Below are 17727 nucleotides of genomic sequence, written 5' to 3' on the forward strand. Positions count from 1 at the left end.
GTATGTCTACGCTAGCTCGTTAATTCGAACTAGGTAGGCAAATGAGGAGACCAGAGTTGCAAATGAAGCCCGGGATTTAAATATCCCGCGCTTATTTGCATGTTCTTGTCCGGTCGCCATTTCCTCATAGAATGAGGAGTAACAGTTAATTCGAACTAAGGACTTACTTCGAATTAACGTTCAGGTTAATGAAATTTCAAAATGGCGACCGGACGGGAACATGCAAATAAAGCCCGGGATATTTAAATCCCAGGCTTCATTTGCAACTCCGGTCTCCTCGTTTGCCTACCTAGCTCGAATTAACGAGCTAGTGTTGACATACCCTAAGAAAACTTATGCACCTAATAGCTGTCCTGAAAGTCAACAAACCTGAGCTGTGGTGTATTAGTGTATTTTACCCAAATATGAACAGATGGAGCAGTACTTACATGTTTTGTGGCTCTTGATTTCCTGATGAAATGGAATCTGTCCCAGGTACAGGAGTAGGAATTCTTTCTGAAAGCACACTAGCCTATGAAATTTAAAAAAAAATAAATTATTATTTACCTAATTTTAACTGACAGCACTTCTTAGAAGTTCTGACTATCAATAGCAAAAGGGGTGGAAGTATAGTAAAGAGGGCATTAGTCTGGTACTTGGGAGAGGTGAATTCAATTCCCTGCTAGGTCAACAGGCTTCCCATGTCTTATATAAGGCACTTAACGACAGATTTTTAAAAGGTATTTAGGCTTCTATCTGCAACTTTAAGTGTCTAAATACTTTTACAAATCTGACCCTTAGTTTCTGTAGTCACAGATTCTCACATGTAAATAGGATAACAAGCAGTTCCCTACTTCACAGGGGTATATTGAGGATAAAGGTATTAAAGATTCTGAAACACTCAGCTACTATAGTAATTGAGCCGCACAAGTGCTTCAATTACATAAAACAGATTAGTTGAAATAAATATAGAATACGTTTTAATGGGAATATATTTCAAAGTGGCACTATAATTTCTGTTAGTAAAATATATTTTTATTCTGAACCTTTATTCATTTCTTTTCACTCAAACTATTTTTAAATGATAGTAACAACATAAACAAAATCTGCACACTGTAGTATGTGTTACTTTAGTGGGGAATGACACTTTAATTCTGCTTCTCTAAGTATGCCGTTCTAGTAGGATTCTCACTCCTCGATCTCAGCTCCTTAGTGTGAGCCTAGCAGAACTTCACAAGCTTTTGTGGAATTTTTGGTGGTTGATGGAAGCCCAAGTCACTACCTTAGCCATTATGAGCCAGGATAGGTAGAAATGGTATCCCTAACCTCTGTTTCTCTGGAGGTGGGTGATAGGGGAGGGATCACGTGAGGATTACCTGTTGTGATCCCTCCTTCTGGGGCATCTGGTATAGGCCACTGTCAGCAGACAGGATAATGGGCTAGATGGACCTTTTGTCTGACCCAATATGTCTGTTCTCATGTTCTTATTAACTCTAGAAATTTCCTACAGGTTGGACCTCCCAAAACCAGGACTCTCTAGTCCAGCAACTCCCAAAGTCTGGCAGGACCACGGATGTACCTGGACCGGGGACCCTGGCTGGGAGCCCCAGTGGCAAGAGGGCTGGCAGCTCACAGCCTGGCAGGACTGGGCCCAGGGCCAGAGCCCCAGTAGCAGAGCAGGGACTGGAGCTGCAGCAGCCACCGCAACCCTGATAGTGGAGGCCAGGGATACAGCAGCCCTAGTAGCGGGGCTGGGGACTAGGGATATAAGCTACTAGTCCCTCGACTTTTCTCTTCTCCCACCCCCTGCCTCTATCAAGAGGTAGCAAGGGGGGGGAGCAGTTCTCCCCAGCACTGTCTCCTCTGGGGAGGGCAGGAGAGGCAGAGGAGTAGTGGGACCGGGCACGAGCTGGGAGCCTGCCGCCTCTTAATACATTTAAAAAGCAGAAGTGTAGCAGCGGGGACCCAGAGCGAGCTCGGACAGCTGATTCCCAGCCCATGCCGGGTCCCCCCACTGCACTTCAGCCTTTTAAATGTATTAAAAGCCTGCCAGCTCTTAATACAGTTAAAAGACAGAGACACAGAAGGGTTAGCTCTCAGGGCCGGGAGCTAACCCCATTGCAGCTCCCCAGAATATGGACTAATTGACTAGTCAATGGAAATTCCATTGACTAGTCGATGAGTTGATTAAACTAAACATTCCTACTGGGGACACTGCAGTTCGGGCTGCCGGGGCTGCAGCAGCATGACAGTTTTACGGGGGGAAAGGGCTGAGGTGGGCAATAGGGAGAGGTGGTGGGCTGGGGGACTGGTAGTAGGGGACCTCTTCTGGTCCAGCAAATTCCCTTGTTCAGGACTGCTCATATCCAAAGAGTGCAGGACGAGAGAGGTCCAACCTGTAGTTAGCTCTTTCTTGACCATGGCAAGCAAAGGAGCAATTCACCCAAACTGTGCCACTCCAATCACCATTTCAACTTCAACTCATTTAACATTATTTGGATATGATATCCTGTACTCTTAGTCACACATTTCCAGTTAGGCCTAATATTTTATGATTTTTTCCCAAAACTTTTTTGCCACAATTGACCCTAAAATGCAAATAAGGCCCGGATCTCCAAATAACCTTTGACTCTCCAATCAGGCCTTTTTTTATGTTTAGTAAATATTTTGGTGCATTTTTTTCGTTCGTGCTTTCTTTGGGGTTCTAAAAAAAACTCCTGTGATTTCCTTTGATAATGCCACTTATAAATCACAATATGATGATTGTCACTGTGCTGAGATTTTATTAGTACCCTCTTATGTTGAGTAAGGAAATTCAGTGTCAGAAAAAATACTTAACACTACAGTATTCAAAGTAAAACAAAATTAATACGCACCAAAATAAACACTAATATACAAAATGTCCTGGGATACTATGCCAGAGTTATGAATCAAAGTAATTCAATTACACTAATAAACAGCTATCTGTCCAGTTGTAAAATACTGTGGCAGGTTTATCAGAAATGTGAAAATTAAGTTTGTAAGTTCTGTATCACATGTTCTGTATCACTTTTTTATTAGCACAACAATACAATCTTGAAAAAAATTGAAAAAAATGTAATTCTATTTCCATCTTTTACGTGGTATAGAAAGAATTGCACATAATATATTTTTAAAACTCTGAGGAAAAATACAAACTTTCTGAAATTTTGTAGGTAACTGTTTTATTATAAAATGTTATTATAAAATTTCACATACAAAAAAGAACTTTGTTCCATTTATCTATAGAGTTCAGTGCTCTCAACTATAGGATACGGGGGTCTTTACTGCATATTAGCTTTGATCTGATCTGAAGAAAGAAGCATCTTCTGAATAATCAATATACAAATAAATATACCAAACAACCCTATTAATAGTCAGAAAAACAGTCAAAACATTTGATATGGATGCTAATATAAAAGTTATCTGAAAATTTTTTTTTTTCATTTAAGATAAATGATTTAAGATTTTTAGGTTTTTAAGTAAGGATAGGAATATCACACTCCTTAATAAACTGATAGTGGATATTATAGATTATGTAATTTCAGATGCATAATTTCAGTTAGCATAATGAAGTTATATTATAAACATGCATATGATCAGATAGATCCATATAATTACGAAGTAAGCTGTTAGCATTTTCTGGCTCTGTGAACTCTACTTTTATCTTCTTTTTCGTCATGCCAGCATCTGCCCCAAAATTCTATTACTGCCATGCACTTGATGATAAGCACATTTTAGTGGCTTTGCTTGCAGAGTGAAACAGTTCCTTAGCTGTCTTACTGGAAAGTGCTTATGTTCAGAAGTGAAGTGCTAAAAGAGTTATGGATCAGTTACTACAGCAAGTATGTCCATTCATTGGGAAAGAGATACTATGATCAAAATATTTGAAAGTACAAAAAGGTCACAGATTTATAGGTGCCGCAAGGGTGAGCTCAAATATTAAGTATCAAGAAAAAGCTGTGTCATGGGGAGTTAAAATAAAAACTCTAAAAATAGTTTGAAAATATGTGGGTTATGTTTTCAAACTATTTTTACAGTTATTATTTTAGAGGCTGGTAATGTTATTCTCCAATTGTCCCATTTTTAGCACCTGCCAGAACGCTGCACAGATAAAATGGTTACTTACCTCTTGTAATTGTTGTTCTTCAGGATGTATTGCTCATGTCCATTCCATATATGTGTGTGCATGCTGCATGCACAGGCCATTGGGAGTGTTTTCCTTCAGTGGTACCTGTCAGGGAGCCCCCTAGAGTGGCACTTGCATATGCACACATATAATCCCCTGTCATCTTGCCACCCCTTCCAGGAGGCATAAGGGAGCTGTCGAAAAAGGCTTTCTCTCTCAACAGACCTTCCTCTAGACTGCTGCTTTTTGCCGACAAAGTGCAGAATCAGCAAAATGTGGTGGCCATTTTTATGCAAATTAGGCACGAGATATTTAAATCCCTGCCTCAATTGCAATGTCGACCTGCCTAATCTGCATCCCTCTGTCAGCAGAGGGATGCAGTCTAGACATACCCTGAGAGACAATTTGAGCATCTCAAAGGACCTGCTGAGTTGATCTGCCAGCACATTCTGCAACCCAGGAAGGTAGGAGGCTACAGGGTGAATGGCATGGGTGATGCAGAATTCCCACAGGAGGAAAGCTTCCCAGAACAGGGGACGGGAGTGAGCTTCACCCTGTTTATATAAAACATTGTTGCCGTGTTGTCTGTCTGGATTGAAATGCACCTATTTCAAAAATGTGGAAGGAAAGCATGGCAAGCAAGGCAAATAGCCCTCAACTCCCTGATGCTGATATGCAGGGAAAGGTCTGTGGGGGACCACATAACTTGAGTCCGTAGGCCCCCAAGGTGGGCTTCCCATCCCATGTCAGAGGCATCCATCACCAACCAAATCAATGGGAAAGGGCTGCTAAATGGCAAACTGCTGCAAATCACCTCCTCCTGCAACCACCAGTCAAGGGACCTCAGTTACCACCATGTCCATGGGCTGGAACTTGTGAACTTGCACCAACGAAAGCTGAAGCGGGCAAAGCCTGAGATTGATGTGCCACACCACATATGTGCCCGCTGCCACAAAGGCTAGCAGCCTTGTACAACTCCAGGCTGTGTTGACGGGGGACAGACAGAGCCTCAGAACAGCCTCTTTTATTGCTAGGAAATGGGTTGTAGGCAGGGAGGCCATGGCTGTTGTAGTGTTGACAGCCTCCCCTCCCTCCCCCAACTCTATCCTTTGAGTGGGAACTAGGGTGGACTTGGCCTCGTTCAAAATGAGACCTAGCTGGAGAAATACATCCCTGACTAGGGATATGTTATCCAGCACCTGGATAGCGGAGGATCCTCTTATGAGCCCTTCGTTTAGATATGGGTAAACCTGAACCTGCTTCTTGCACAGAAAAGTGACGATGACTGCCATGCATTTGTTAAACAACCTTAGGGGCCATGGTGGACCTGAGAACTCAATTTCCTTTACTATCTTATTTAGATGATTATTGATGGGCATGTTCATGCTATAGTCTCAACTTGCCCTCTGAAGCAGGATACAGAAATAGCAGCTGTACCATAGTGATATGTTTGATAGATTTTTCATTCTCACTATTCTTCATGTTCATCTTCTTTATGTCAAATTTAAGTTTTGTGCCCAAATGATGGTCTGTACTATGACAAAAGAATTCAATGTGCCTAGAGGTGTGTATGCAAGCCTAGCTATATCACTTGTAGCACTTCATCACAGCAGGTAATTGGAAATGCCCATCAAAAGCTTATAAGATTTCATATGCCATAAAAATTTAATAAAATAAGTTATACAGTTTTTAAAGTTAGACTGAAAATAATCCTCATCACAAAGATAGACAACCCAGGAAACTACAGACCGGTCAGTTTAACGTCTGTCCCAGGGAAGATAATAGAGCAGGTAATTAAGGAAATCATATGCAAACACTTGGAAGGTAATAAAGTGATAGGGAATAGCCAGCATGGGTTTGTGAAGAACAAGTCATGCCAAACTAATCTGATAGCTTTCTTTGAGCCTTGTGGATAAGGGAGATGCGGTGGATGTCATATACCTAGACTTTAGTAAGGCATTTGATACGGTCTCGCATGATATTCTTCTTGATAAAACTAGGCAAATATAACTTGGATAGGGCCACGACAAGGTGGGTGTATAATTGGCTGGATAACCGTAGTCAGAGAGTTGTTGTTAACGGTGCTAAATCCTGCTGGAAAGGGATAACAAGTGGAGTTCCGCAAGGGTCTGTTTTGGGAACCGTACTGTTCAATATCTTCATCAATGATGTAGATATTGGGATAGAGAGTACGCTTATTAAGTTTGCAGATGATACCAAACTGGGTGGGGTTGCAACTTCTTTGGAGGATAGGGACATAATTCAAAATGACCTTAGCAAGTAAAAGAAATGGTCAGAGGTAAACAGGATGAGGTTTAATAAAGAGAAATGCAAAGTGCTCCACTTAGGAAGGAACAATCAGTTTCATACATACAAGATGGGAAGCGACTGTCTAGGAAGGAGCATGGTGGAAAGGGATCTAGGGGTCATAGTGGACCACAAGTTGAATATGAGTCAACAGTGTGATGCTGTTGCAAAAAAAGCAAATATGTTTCTAGGTTGTATCAACAGGTGTGTTGTAAGCAAAACTCGTGAAGTCATTCTGCCGCTCTACTCTGCACTAGTTAGGCCTCAGCTGGAGTACTGTGTCCAGTTCTTGGCACCACATTTCAAGAAAGATGTGGAGAAATTGGAAAGGGTACAGAGAAGAGCGACAAGAATGATTAAAGGTTTAGAGAACATGACCTATGAAGCCAGGCTTCATAGTTTGGAAAAAAGAAGATTAAGGGGGGACATGATAGCGGTTTTCAAATATCTAAAAGGATGTCACAAGGAGGAAGGAGAAAATTTGTTCCTCTTGGTTTCTGAGGACAGGATAAGGAGTAATGGGCTTAAAGTGTAGCAGGGGAGGTTTAGATTGGACATTAGGAAAAAATTCCTAACTGTCAGGGTGGTCAAATATTGGAATAAATTGCCAAGGGAGGTGGTGGAATCTCCCTCTCTGGAGATATTTAAGAACAGGTTAGACAGACATCTGTCAGGGATGGTGTAGACGGAGGTTGGTCCTGCCTTGAGGGTGGGGGGCTGGACTCGATGACCTCTCGAGGTCCCTTCCAGTCCTATTATTCTATGATTCTATGATAGACAACTTCTTGAGTTGCATTGTTTACATGTATTGTGCAATTTAATTCACTTAATTTACCAGAATTCTAGACTGATCTAGCTTTAATATCATGTACAATTAGAAATCTAATTTATCATTATAAAATTGAGATTTTGGTAATTACCTATTTTATTTTTACTAATTTTAATAATTAGCCTTTGCCCTTCACTGCAGTACCAATGTGCAACAGAGATAAGAAATATCCAAAATAAACTGATGCTTCAAAGTATCTCTTATTCAGACTTTATATAACTATAAATAATGGCTTAAATTTGGTTTTGTGATTGTTTATATTATTTTAAAGTATAATGTTGTATACCCACACATATTAATCATAGGCTATATACACAGTATTGCAGTGGAAGCCATAGCTATTTTATGCTAACTCCTGCCTTACTCACGTCTTCAGTCTCATTTCTTTCTGAAAACTTAACCTTTATAAGCCATTTTATTTTGAGGGCTGAGACGCTGTCTGTAAGCAAATATTTTGGGAGCATTTGAGACAAAATATTCCTTTCATTTTTAAGTATAAGGGGAAAAAAAATTCAATCACTTTCCCAACTGAAATATTTTAATGACTTACTTGAAATGAACTCTAGCCTCAAAGTGCTTTAGGGAAAAAATGAAATTTGGCATGAAAATCGTCATCCGCTTAAATAATGTTTTGATTTGACAAAGTTATGAATTGTTTGACTACTTCAGTCTAGGAATATGCAACAATTTTTTTTCACAATGATTATGCAAAGCTCACAATATGTTGCACATGTGTGCATGACTAGTCTATCTGAGCACTGAAAATATTAGTGAATTAAGTGGGATCCCAAAATTGTTTATTCACTAAGTATATTGTAAACGAAAATCCACATAGCTATTAAAGTTGCAGGAGAAGAGCTCACTAGGACAGGCTTGCTCTGATACAAAAGAGAAGAGCTTCCTTTTATAGGCCGTGTAGGTGCAAGTGTTAGGGTATTTCAATTGGATCTAAACAATAAATTTCACTCTCTGAAATTCCATTTTTGTGTGTCTTCTCCCCTACCTCATAGTAAAATTCATTTTTTAAAAGGACTAAAGTTTTTGTTTGATTGATTTTTACAAGACCTGGAATCAAGAGTGAAAATTAAAAAAGATCAGGAATGGAAAATGATACCATGAAGTCTTCCTTTGATATATGATGAGCACTGACCTGCAGGAGGTCACAACCCCATTGTAGCTTGTCTCATGGACAATCGCCAAAAATAAATAACATGTGGATAACTGAGGGCTGCCAAAATACATTATCAGTTTTTAGAAGTTCACAGTGTAACCCAGAGTGTTTCTAGACTACAGGGTTTTTTCGAAAAAAGTGGCCTTTTTTTGAAAAAACTTCCCCTGCATCTAGACTGCTGCAGCGTTCTTTTGAAAGTAAATCGGAAGAACGCGGCAGTTTTTTCGACCACAGAAAACATCGTTTTATGAGGAAGAACACCTTTTTTTGAAAGTGCTCTTTCGAAAAAAGACGCTATGTAATGCAAACTGTGCTTTTTCAAAAGAGAGCATCCAGACTGCCTGGGTACTCTCTTTTGAAAAAGCGGCTTGCTTTTTCAAAAGTACTGATTGTAGGTTAGACCAGTGGTTCTCAACGTGGGCCATATGACTCCCCAGTGGGGCCACACCTTACTCCTACGGATCCACATGGAAAAAAACTGGAATGTTAGGGGGCCACCGTAAGTTTCTAAGGGGGCCACCCAAACTTAACTGACAGGCATATGATGAGTGAGGCTCAGAAGGGTCCAGGAGCAAAAAATGATTGAGAAACACTGGTCTAGACGCTCTTTTGAAAAGAGGTTTTTTGAAAGTATCTTTTGAAAAAGCCTCTTTCAAAAGAGGCTTGCAGTCTAGACGTAACCCTAAAGACATAAAACTCCCAAGCTCTATGAGATACTGCCATGCCTGCATCTGAATGCATAGACTCAGGGGTATAAATCATCTTTAGAGCACAAGAGTTGTACAGTAAAGGGTCATGTCGCCCATATCTATGTCCCCACTGCACTGTAAATTAAAGATAAAGGATTTAATCTGAACAGTAATATAATAACAAAGATATATTCGATTGTTCACAAAACACTTATGTTTCCAATAAAATGGTTACCTTCTTCCAAGCCTCAGCAATGGATTCATGCAAACCATAAGGAATAAGCACCTGCAGACCTTCACAGGTACCATACATCTGACGACACACAAAAATGAAAGCTCCTTTAAGGGCTGGCAACATCTCAGTTCCGGACAAAACAGAAATATTTTCCTCAAGGAGTTTCTTTGTGAATTGAAAAATTGTATGAGCTGCTGTAAGACTAGAAACAAAATAGCACTTTTAAAACATTGTTTTGTAGTCACTAACAAACAGCATAAAATTAACCACATTGATTAGCTCATGCAATTTCTACAGTACGAGTATAAGAGCACTACAAGGCAGTCCTCGGGGTTGAACTCATGGCCCTTTAAGTTAGGTACAGAAAAAAAATGTTCCAACCTCAGCAAGAGGAAAATAAAAGTCACTGGGCACTTTGTACTATAGATCCAAACAGAACAAATGTGGAACAGCTTCTGTCCATCTAGTTAAAATAAGGCTGGATAAAAATTGATGATATTTTAAAAGACAAAAAAAAAATTATCATGTGGACAACTGAGGGCTGCCAAAGTACATTATCAGTTCTCAGTGTAACCCAAAAGCATAAAACCCCAAAGCTATTTGAGATACATATAGAGACATATTTTCTTCTTAAATATACCAAGGACTGAATTTACTATAACCTACTAAAATAATTAGAATTAAATTGTATACATACATGCATTCACACACACACACACACACACACACACACACACACAATATATATGCCCTATGAAACAATGGTATCTCTATTGTATACATATATATACACCCACATATACTTGAAGTAATATATTTGCTGATGAAATTTTAAAGAAAGCAAAATGACTGAACTGGTAGAAGTTATTAGCTAAGCATCTGGAACCAGATTTCTCAAAATGCTACAGGTCCAGAGAGACTATTTACTTCATTTCAATTTATGCTACTAATTCAGTTCAGTGACTAGATCATTCAAAGTTAAAAAACCAGCTGGGAGTTGAAAAAGATGGAAAGAAGGTTACTCACCTGTGCAGTAAATTACATTCTTCGAGATGAGTGTCCCTGTGCCCCTGTATCTTTGCTCAGAGTTTTCTACGCCAGTACTCATGCAAGTTGGGCATGCAGGGAACCTACCTCATGCACCAGTTGTGTCTCAACAGTGCATGTGAACAGTTGGATTCCTCAGTTCTCTCTTCAATAGAAGACGCCCCAGCTCTGAAATAGAGGGGAGGAGAGTGGGTGGTGGACTACCCACAAGGGCACTCATCTCAAAGAATGTCAGTTACTATACAGATAACCTCCTCTTCTTTGAAAGAGCTGTCACTATTGATGCTCTACTCCAGGTGATTAAAAGCAGTGCCTCTCAAGGAAGTAGGTACTTCAGATCTTGTAGGAATGCAGTGGATAATACAGTTCTTCCCATATGAGTATCAATTGGTTGGGGTCCTTGGATAAGCACATAGTGTCTTGCAAGAGTGTGTTCAGAAGCCCAAGTGGCAGCCTTACAAATATGCAGGAGGGGAACTTTACATAGGAATGTCACAGAAGTTCATATGAACCTGGCAAAGTGAGTTCTGACAGAAGTTGGTGACATAATATTCTGTAACTGATAAAAGAGGCAAATGCAACCTGAAGTCCAGTTGAAAAGTCTCTGGGTAGAGATAAATATGCATCTGGAACATTCCATAATGAAGATAAAGAGTTTGGGGAACTCTTTAAGGGTTTGGCTCTGTTCAAGTAAAAGGACATCTAATGTGTGCACTGCTAATTCAAGGAATTTGCATAAAGTTTAGGGAAGAAGGTAGGTAAATGGATAGGTTCACAGATATGAAAGGATAAGTGCATTTTTGAAGAAATTCAGTGTGTAGTCAGAGGGTGACTTTGTCCTTAAAAAATACTGTATATTGCATATCCGCCATGAGCACTCGAATTTTCCTGTACATGCAATGGAGGTAATTGCCACTAAAAATACAGTTGTCATATACAGCTGTAGAAGGGAACATGTTGCTAACAGCTGAAATGGGTGTTTAGTCAAGCACTTTCGGACTAAATGAAGGTCCCAAAGTGGAGTGGGTGGTTTAATGTTTGGGTATAGGGATTGGAAGCCCTTGAAGAAGCACTTTGTAAAGACATGAGTAAAGACAGCAGTATCTCTGATTTTGTGTTGAAACACTAATTGCAGCTGAATGGACTTTGATAGAACTAAGGGAGAATTCAGAGTGTTTAAGCTCTAACAGACTGTTGAATATTAATAGATGAGGTGTGGAAGTAGGAGCAGTTTGTTTGTCAGATCACCAGTGTGTGAATCTCATCCACTTATGAAGGTAGAATTGCTCTGCTATGTAAGACTCTCCTTTGTACTTCTGCAAAGCAGGAGTGTTAAAATGTGTTTATTTGTGTAATACGCATTTTCAAAGGGAGGAGACAGGAGCTGATGCTTGCAGGGCCCTAGGCTAGGAATCGGTGGAAAAAGGAGGGCCAGTGTCCCCCTATCCTGGCTGCTGTCCACACCCCTGGGTGGAGGCCCCAACACATGAGCTGACCAATAGGCAATACAACCCCGCACCATGGGAAACTCTATGACTCTAGTCACTACGGCCCCCCCACCCTATGAACCCACAGTATCTCTCCTGAATATGACCTTTAACCACATTGCCCCTTGAACCAGAATAACTCTATGGACTCTGGTCATTGGGCCTCACTGCCTTGTGATAGGCTGTGCCATTGATGTGGGTCAAGCGATCCTCTTGCTCAGCCGTTCTGGGCAATTTATAGACTTCGTTCACAGGGCTTTATAGCCCAGTTATCAGAGCACCCCTCTTGACTTGAATCCTTAAGTCCCACTGCCTACAGACAGAGGGCTACTCAAAGAACAGGATGAATTCCCCCACACTGGATGGGATCTCCCCACCCCATCACAACATCACTATGATCCTCACCAGTACAATCCAGGTAAACAGCTCTTTTTCCCTTAGCTGGGATCTGATTCAGAAACTACTTTCTGAGAATGGTTATCCAGCCAATTATGCACCAACCTTCTAGTAGCCCCATCTAAGTGTATATCTAGACTGCATCCCTCTGTCAGAAGAGAGATGCAGATTAGGCAGGTCAACATTGCAAATGAGGCAGAGATTTAAATATCCCGTGCCTAATTTGCATAAAAATGGCCACCGTGTTTTGCCGATTCCGCACTTTGTTGGCAAAAAGCAGCAGTCTAGAGGGGGATCTGTTGAGAAAGAAAGCTTTTTCAACAGATCCCTTATGCCTCCTGCAAGGAGCTTTACATAAACCATGACTATAGCTAGAGTTTGGGGAAAAAAAACTCTGGGAGCTGTTGAAATCCCGAAAGGGAATACTTGGAATTTGTAGTGTTGAGGCCCAACTGTGAATCACAGAAAACACTTGTGGGTGGGATGAATTGTTATATGAAAATAGGCATGCTGGAGATTGAGAGCCTAAAGCCAATCTCCTTGATCTAGCACTGGAATTATTGTTGCTAGAGCTAAAGTCACCATTTTGAATAGCTGATAAGTGACATATTTGTTGAGCCTCCTCAAATCCAGAATGGGTCTCCATCCTCCATTCTTTTTCTGAATTAGTAAATAAGTTGAATAAAACCCTCTCCCTTGGAACGCAGTTGGTACTGGTTCTATGGCACCTATCAGTAGAAGATGTCAGGATGGCGGTTGGTTTCTAATGGAGTGCCCCAAGGTTCGGTTCTAGGACCGGTTTTGTTCAATATCTTTATTAATGACCTGGATGAGGGGATGGATTGCACCCTCAGCAAGTTTGCGGATGACACTAAGATGGGGGGAGAGGTAGATACGCTTAAGGGCAAAGATAGGGTACAGAATGACTTAGACAAATTGGACGATTGGGCCACAAGAAATCTGATGAGGTTCAACAAGGACAAGTGTAGAGTCCTGCACTTGGGACGGAAGAATCCCAAGCATAGTTACAAGCTGGGGACCAACCAATTAAGTAGTAGTTCTGCAGAAAAGGACCTGGGGGTTACAGTGGATGAGAAGCTGGATATGAGTCAACAGTGTGCCCTTGTAGCCAAGAAGGCTAATGGCATATTAGGTTGCATTAAGAGGAGCATTGCCAGCAGATCCAGAGATGTCATTATTCCCCTTTATTCGGCTTTGGTGAGGCCACATCTGGAGTATTGTGTCCAGTTCTGGGCCCCCCTCTACAAAAAGGATGTGGACGCATTGGAGAGGGTCCAGCGGAGGGCAACCAAAATGATTAGGGGGCTGGAGCATATGACTTATGAGGAAAGGCTGAGGGAGTTGGGTCTGTTTAGTCTGCAGAAGCGAAGAGTGAGGGGGGATTTGATAGCAGCCTTCAACTTCCTGAAGGGAGGTTCCAAAGAGGATGGAGAGAGGCTGTTCTCAGTAGTGACAGATGGCAGAACAAGGAACAATGGTCTCAAGTTGTGGTGGGAGAGGTCCAGGTTGGATATTAGGAAAAACTATTTCACTAGGAGGGTGGTGAAGCACTGGAATGGGTTACCTAGGGAAGTAGAGGAGTCTCCATCCTTAGAGGTGTTTAAGTCTCGGCTTGACAAAGCTCTGGCCGGGTTGATTTAGTTGGAATTGGTCCTGCCTAGAGCAGGGGGCTGGACTTGATGACCTTCTGAGGTCTCTTCCAGTTCTATGAGTCTATGATTTTAAGATTAAGCACCTCTTTCTGGAGGAGGGTGTTGTGAGAGGGGTCACTGAAGAGGGCCGGGGTGGGGGGATGAATAGGAGAAAGGGAGGTGAAAGGGATGGAGTAACCAACCTAGATAAGCTCCAATACCCATTGGTCCAATGTTATTTGTGCCCACTGGTGTAGAAAGGGCCAGAGGCAGTGGCTGAAATGTAGATGACTGGATAATGGTGTGACCACAGGGGGAGTGTCTTTCTGGCTCTCAAACAAACCTTCAAATCTGTTGTTTTGATGTACAAGGTTGGGATGTGGAGGATTGACACTCTTGTTGATGTTGCGGTCTATGTCGTTGGGGCTTGTGTTTTTGATGGAAGTCATACCTGGATTGTGGTCTGTATGACTCTCTGGGTCTTTGTTAGGTATTGTATCTGGCTCTCTTGGAAGGGGGTGTGTACATGACCAGGACCAGGAGGGTCATGCGGGAGTCCTTCATGGAATGAAGCACTTCATTCATTTTTTCAGCAAACAGGTTGGTCTTGTCAAAGGGGAGATCCTTGACTTTTTGCTGCAGGCCCCTTGGTACTCCTGGTGCTTGAAGTCATGATATCCTGTGCATCACAACAGCCGGGGCTGTGATGCGGGCAGCAGTGTCGGCCACATCCACTGTGGACTGTAATGCCGTATGGGAGATTGTATGCCATTCCTTAATAACATTAAGGAGAATTGATGTCTTATGCACAGGCAGAAATTGTACGAGCTCCTGCAACTTGGAATAATTGGAATTGTGATAGTATGCCAGCATTGCAGTGTAATTTGCTGCCCTAAGGATCAGGGTACAAGAGTACACATTGCATCCCATGATGTCCATTCTTTTGTGATCCTTGTTCTGTGGCGTAGACCTCATATCTTTTTTTGTGTCTGACAGAGTTGACCACTAGGGAATTTGCGGGAGGATGGGTAAAGAGGAAGACCATGCCTTTCGGTATAATAAAATACTTGTGGTCAGCTCTCTGATTGGTGGGTGTGATGGAGGCCGGGGTTTGCCAGATGCTTTTGATAGTGTCTATAATGGCTTTATCCATGGGGAGGGGAAAGGATGTGGGGGGCTATAAAGTTCGCAAGAGATGGTATTGTTTCTCCTGGACCTCATGCAGGTCTTGTTCCTGCACTAGGGCAACCCTTTTAAAAAGTTCTTGAAATTTTTTAGAATTGTTGGGTGGAGGCAGAGTGGTAGAGATAACTGCCTTATCTGGTGAGGAGGAAGAATTGTGCAGGGGGGACCTATCTTTACCCTTGGACAGGGAGGCCTCAATATCAGTCTGGATAGGCTTGGGGGAAATCTGGTGTGAGAGCAGATGGTGTGGGTTGGGGAGAACAGGGTGGTCCTCTGGACGCTGTTGAAGGAGCCATGTGATGGCCCTTAAGATAAGATCGTGAATCCCATGGATGCCATTGCCTGGGATAAAGGGGGGTGGGTATGGGTATTGGTGTGTATACCACGCTGGTGACAGAGTAGGATAGGGATATGCGGCAGGACCAGACTCCCAAGGTGGACATCTCTGAGTAGGACTGAAGTGCTGGGATGAGAAGCAGCTGTATGGTTTGGTGCCGGCTTTGTCAGGAGAGATTGGGGGAACCGGTGATCTATGAGAGCATGGAGACGGCAGAGCCAAAGGAGGACAGCTAGTTGGAGTAGACTGGTGTCGCAAATGCTCGTGTCAGTTCCAAGCTTTGGTGCGTAATGGACAGTGCCGCTGGCACCGTTGGTAATGGGTGCTTTGGAGGCAGCAAGTCAGGGTGAGGTTTCTTGGGTGCCGTGACTGGTGCAAGCTTCGGTGCCAGTCTGTGCCTCTGAAGTGTGACTGGTTTGGCCGGTCCTGATTACTTTTGTTTGGGTTCCGAGTGCACATTCTTATGTTTGCTTTCTGTAAAATGCCCCTTCACGTTGGCATTTATACTACATTGTTCTGTCACATTTCATTCCATTGACACACTCACTTTATCTGATAATTCGACTTTAAAGCAAAACCAAAATATATGGTAAGTTTTAAATAACAAGGAGACAATGAATAATTTCAAGCTCATGTTTAGTGGAGTAACATAGTTTTTTTAAGTATTCTCTTACCTGTCCTTTTTGGCAGAATTCATGTTTCCTCCATAAAGGAGAAGAGAAAGACCATCTTCTACAGCAGCAATCCTTGCCAAAATATCTGCTATTTGTATTAAAGCGGTTTCAGGGCAATTTATATACACCTGTTTTGTTAAAAAATACATTAGTTTTTAAGATAAATGATTTCCAAAGTATCTTTTTTTACATGTTTAATGTTTCTCCAAAATATGTTTGTTCAATTTGGCTCACCCTTCTGGTAGATGTTCAACAGCCTAAACCAGTGATACTCAAATTGAGGCCACGTCTACACTATCAGCTAAACTGGCAATGCTGCAATCAATGCAGTAGTGTTGATTTAGCAGATTTGGTGAAGACACATTAAATCGATGGGAGCAACAACCTATGTACCTCAGCTCCACAAAAGGTGGAAACTATGTTGACGAGAGTGTCATTTGTCAACACAGCACAGTGTAGACAACACTGTAAGTTGACCCAAGTTACATTAACTTACATAACTGAACTACTATAACTTAGATCAACTTAGAGCCAGGCCTGATGCTTGCAAGCTGCAAGTGGCTCTAATGCAGGGGTGGGCAAGAAGCTGCCAGCAGGCCGGATCCGGCCAGCCAAGCCACCAGATCTGGCCCACGGTTGCCTCGCTGGGACCCTTGAGCAGTGATGGGAGGACCATGTAGCTGCTCTACAATGAAAATATTCATATTTTCCAGTTGCATTGACTTCCAGAACCACAAAAATATACTTTTAAAAAAGTACTGAATTTTCTCACACGCCTCTTTGACATAAGATTTAATCAAATATATAAAGTTTACTACAAACCTCTGTTCCATTCAGTAAATTACGAATGGGATGAAGAAGCACATCTATCACTTTATTAGTATATAAAAATTCAGTAGTACATTCGGTTCGGTCACACAGAATCTGTAGCACCTCTGTAACTAAGACTGATGGAGAATAATTACCTGACAAACACAAGAAATGTTAGTTTAAATTTTGAATATAAATGAACTTTTTATCCAGATGCTTACCTACCTCATTTTCAATTGGATAATATAATATTCATGCAAGAAAGAAAGAAAACAAGTAAACATTTGCAAACCTGTTATTTAAAATATCCAAATTAAAAGTTATCAAATAAAAAAGTTATTGAATTCCAATTCTATTTACAAAGTGATACAATTAAGAAATTAAATAAAAAGGGACAATATTACCTGTGTGCACTGTCAGAGTTTTCTTTGGGCAAGTGGGAGCACAATAAATAAACCGAATAAATAGTACCAACAGGTCGGTTAGGGATATGAAATCTACAAAAATCACAAAGAAAAAAAGGACTCTATAAAATAAAGCATTGTATTAACTTCATAACAAAATGAACTTTCTAAACATAGGCAAGATACTTCTTGTTTTATTATAATTAATGGCTATAACTACAGATGATACACTAGAGTAATTTTGGACTGTAGCCACTTATCTAACCATTCTAAATACTTGCAGATCATCTTATATGGCTTGAACCTCTCCCATTTCAATCCATCTTTCATGGTAGTAGGAGACAGCTTATTTGAATATATTGAATATATGTACAATAT

The 17727-nt window shown here is 41.3% G+C and overlaps 1 protein-coding gene across 9 annotated transcripts in view; it reads right to left on the bottom strand.

Annotated features, from left to right (window-relative positions):
* TBC1D32 (TBC1 domain family member 32) overlaps positions 1 to 17727 on the bottom strand; it is a 205113-nt gene that overhangs the window by 131829 nt on the left and 55557 nt on the right. For 8 of the 9 annotated variants that reach the window (XR_012902655.1, XR_012902654.1, XM_014577943.3 and 5 more), the window contains 6 exons: positions 17350 to 17442; positions 16958 to 17100; positions 16136 to 16263; positions 10492 to 10572; positions 9358 to 9559; positions 429 to 511 (listed from right to left, as the gene is read on the bottom strand). Coding sequence is in view for 7 of the 9 variants with exons in the window: in XM_014577943.3 (XP_014433429.2) it covers positions 429 to 511; positions 9358 to 9559; positions 10492 to 10572; positions 16136 to 16263; positions 16958 to 17100; positions 17350 to 17442 (730 nt within the window). In the remaining 2 variants the exon portion in view is untranslated. The remainder of the gene's footprint in view (positions 1 to 428; positions 512 to 9357; positions 9560 to 10491; positions 10573 to 16135; positions 16264 to 16957; positions 17101 to 17349; positions 17443 to 17727) is intronic. The other variant, XM_075924063.1, reaches the window with a different exon arrangement.

Source organism: Pelodiscus sinensis, chromosome 3 (genome assembly GCF_049634645.1).
Source record: "Pelodiscus sinensis isolate JC-2024 chromosome 3, ASM4963464v1, whole genome shotgun sequence".
NCBI classification, from domain to species: domain Eukaryota; kingdom Metazoa; phylum Chordata; order Testudines; family Trionychidae; genus Pelodiscus; species Pelodiscus sinensis.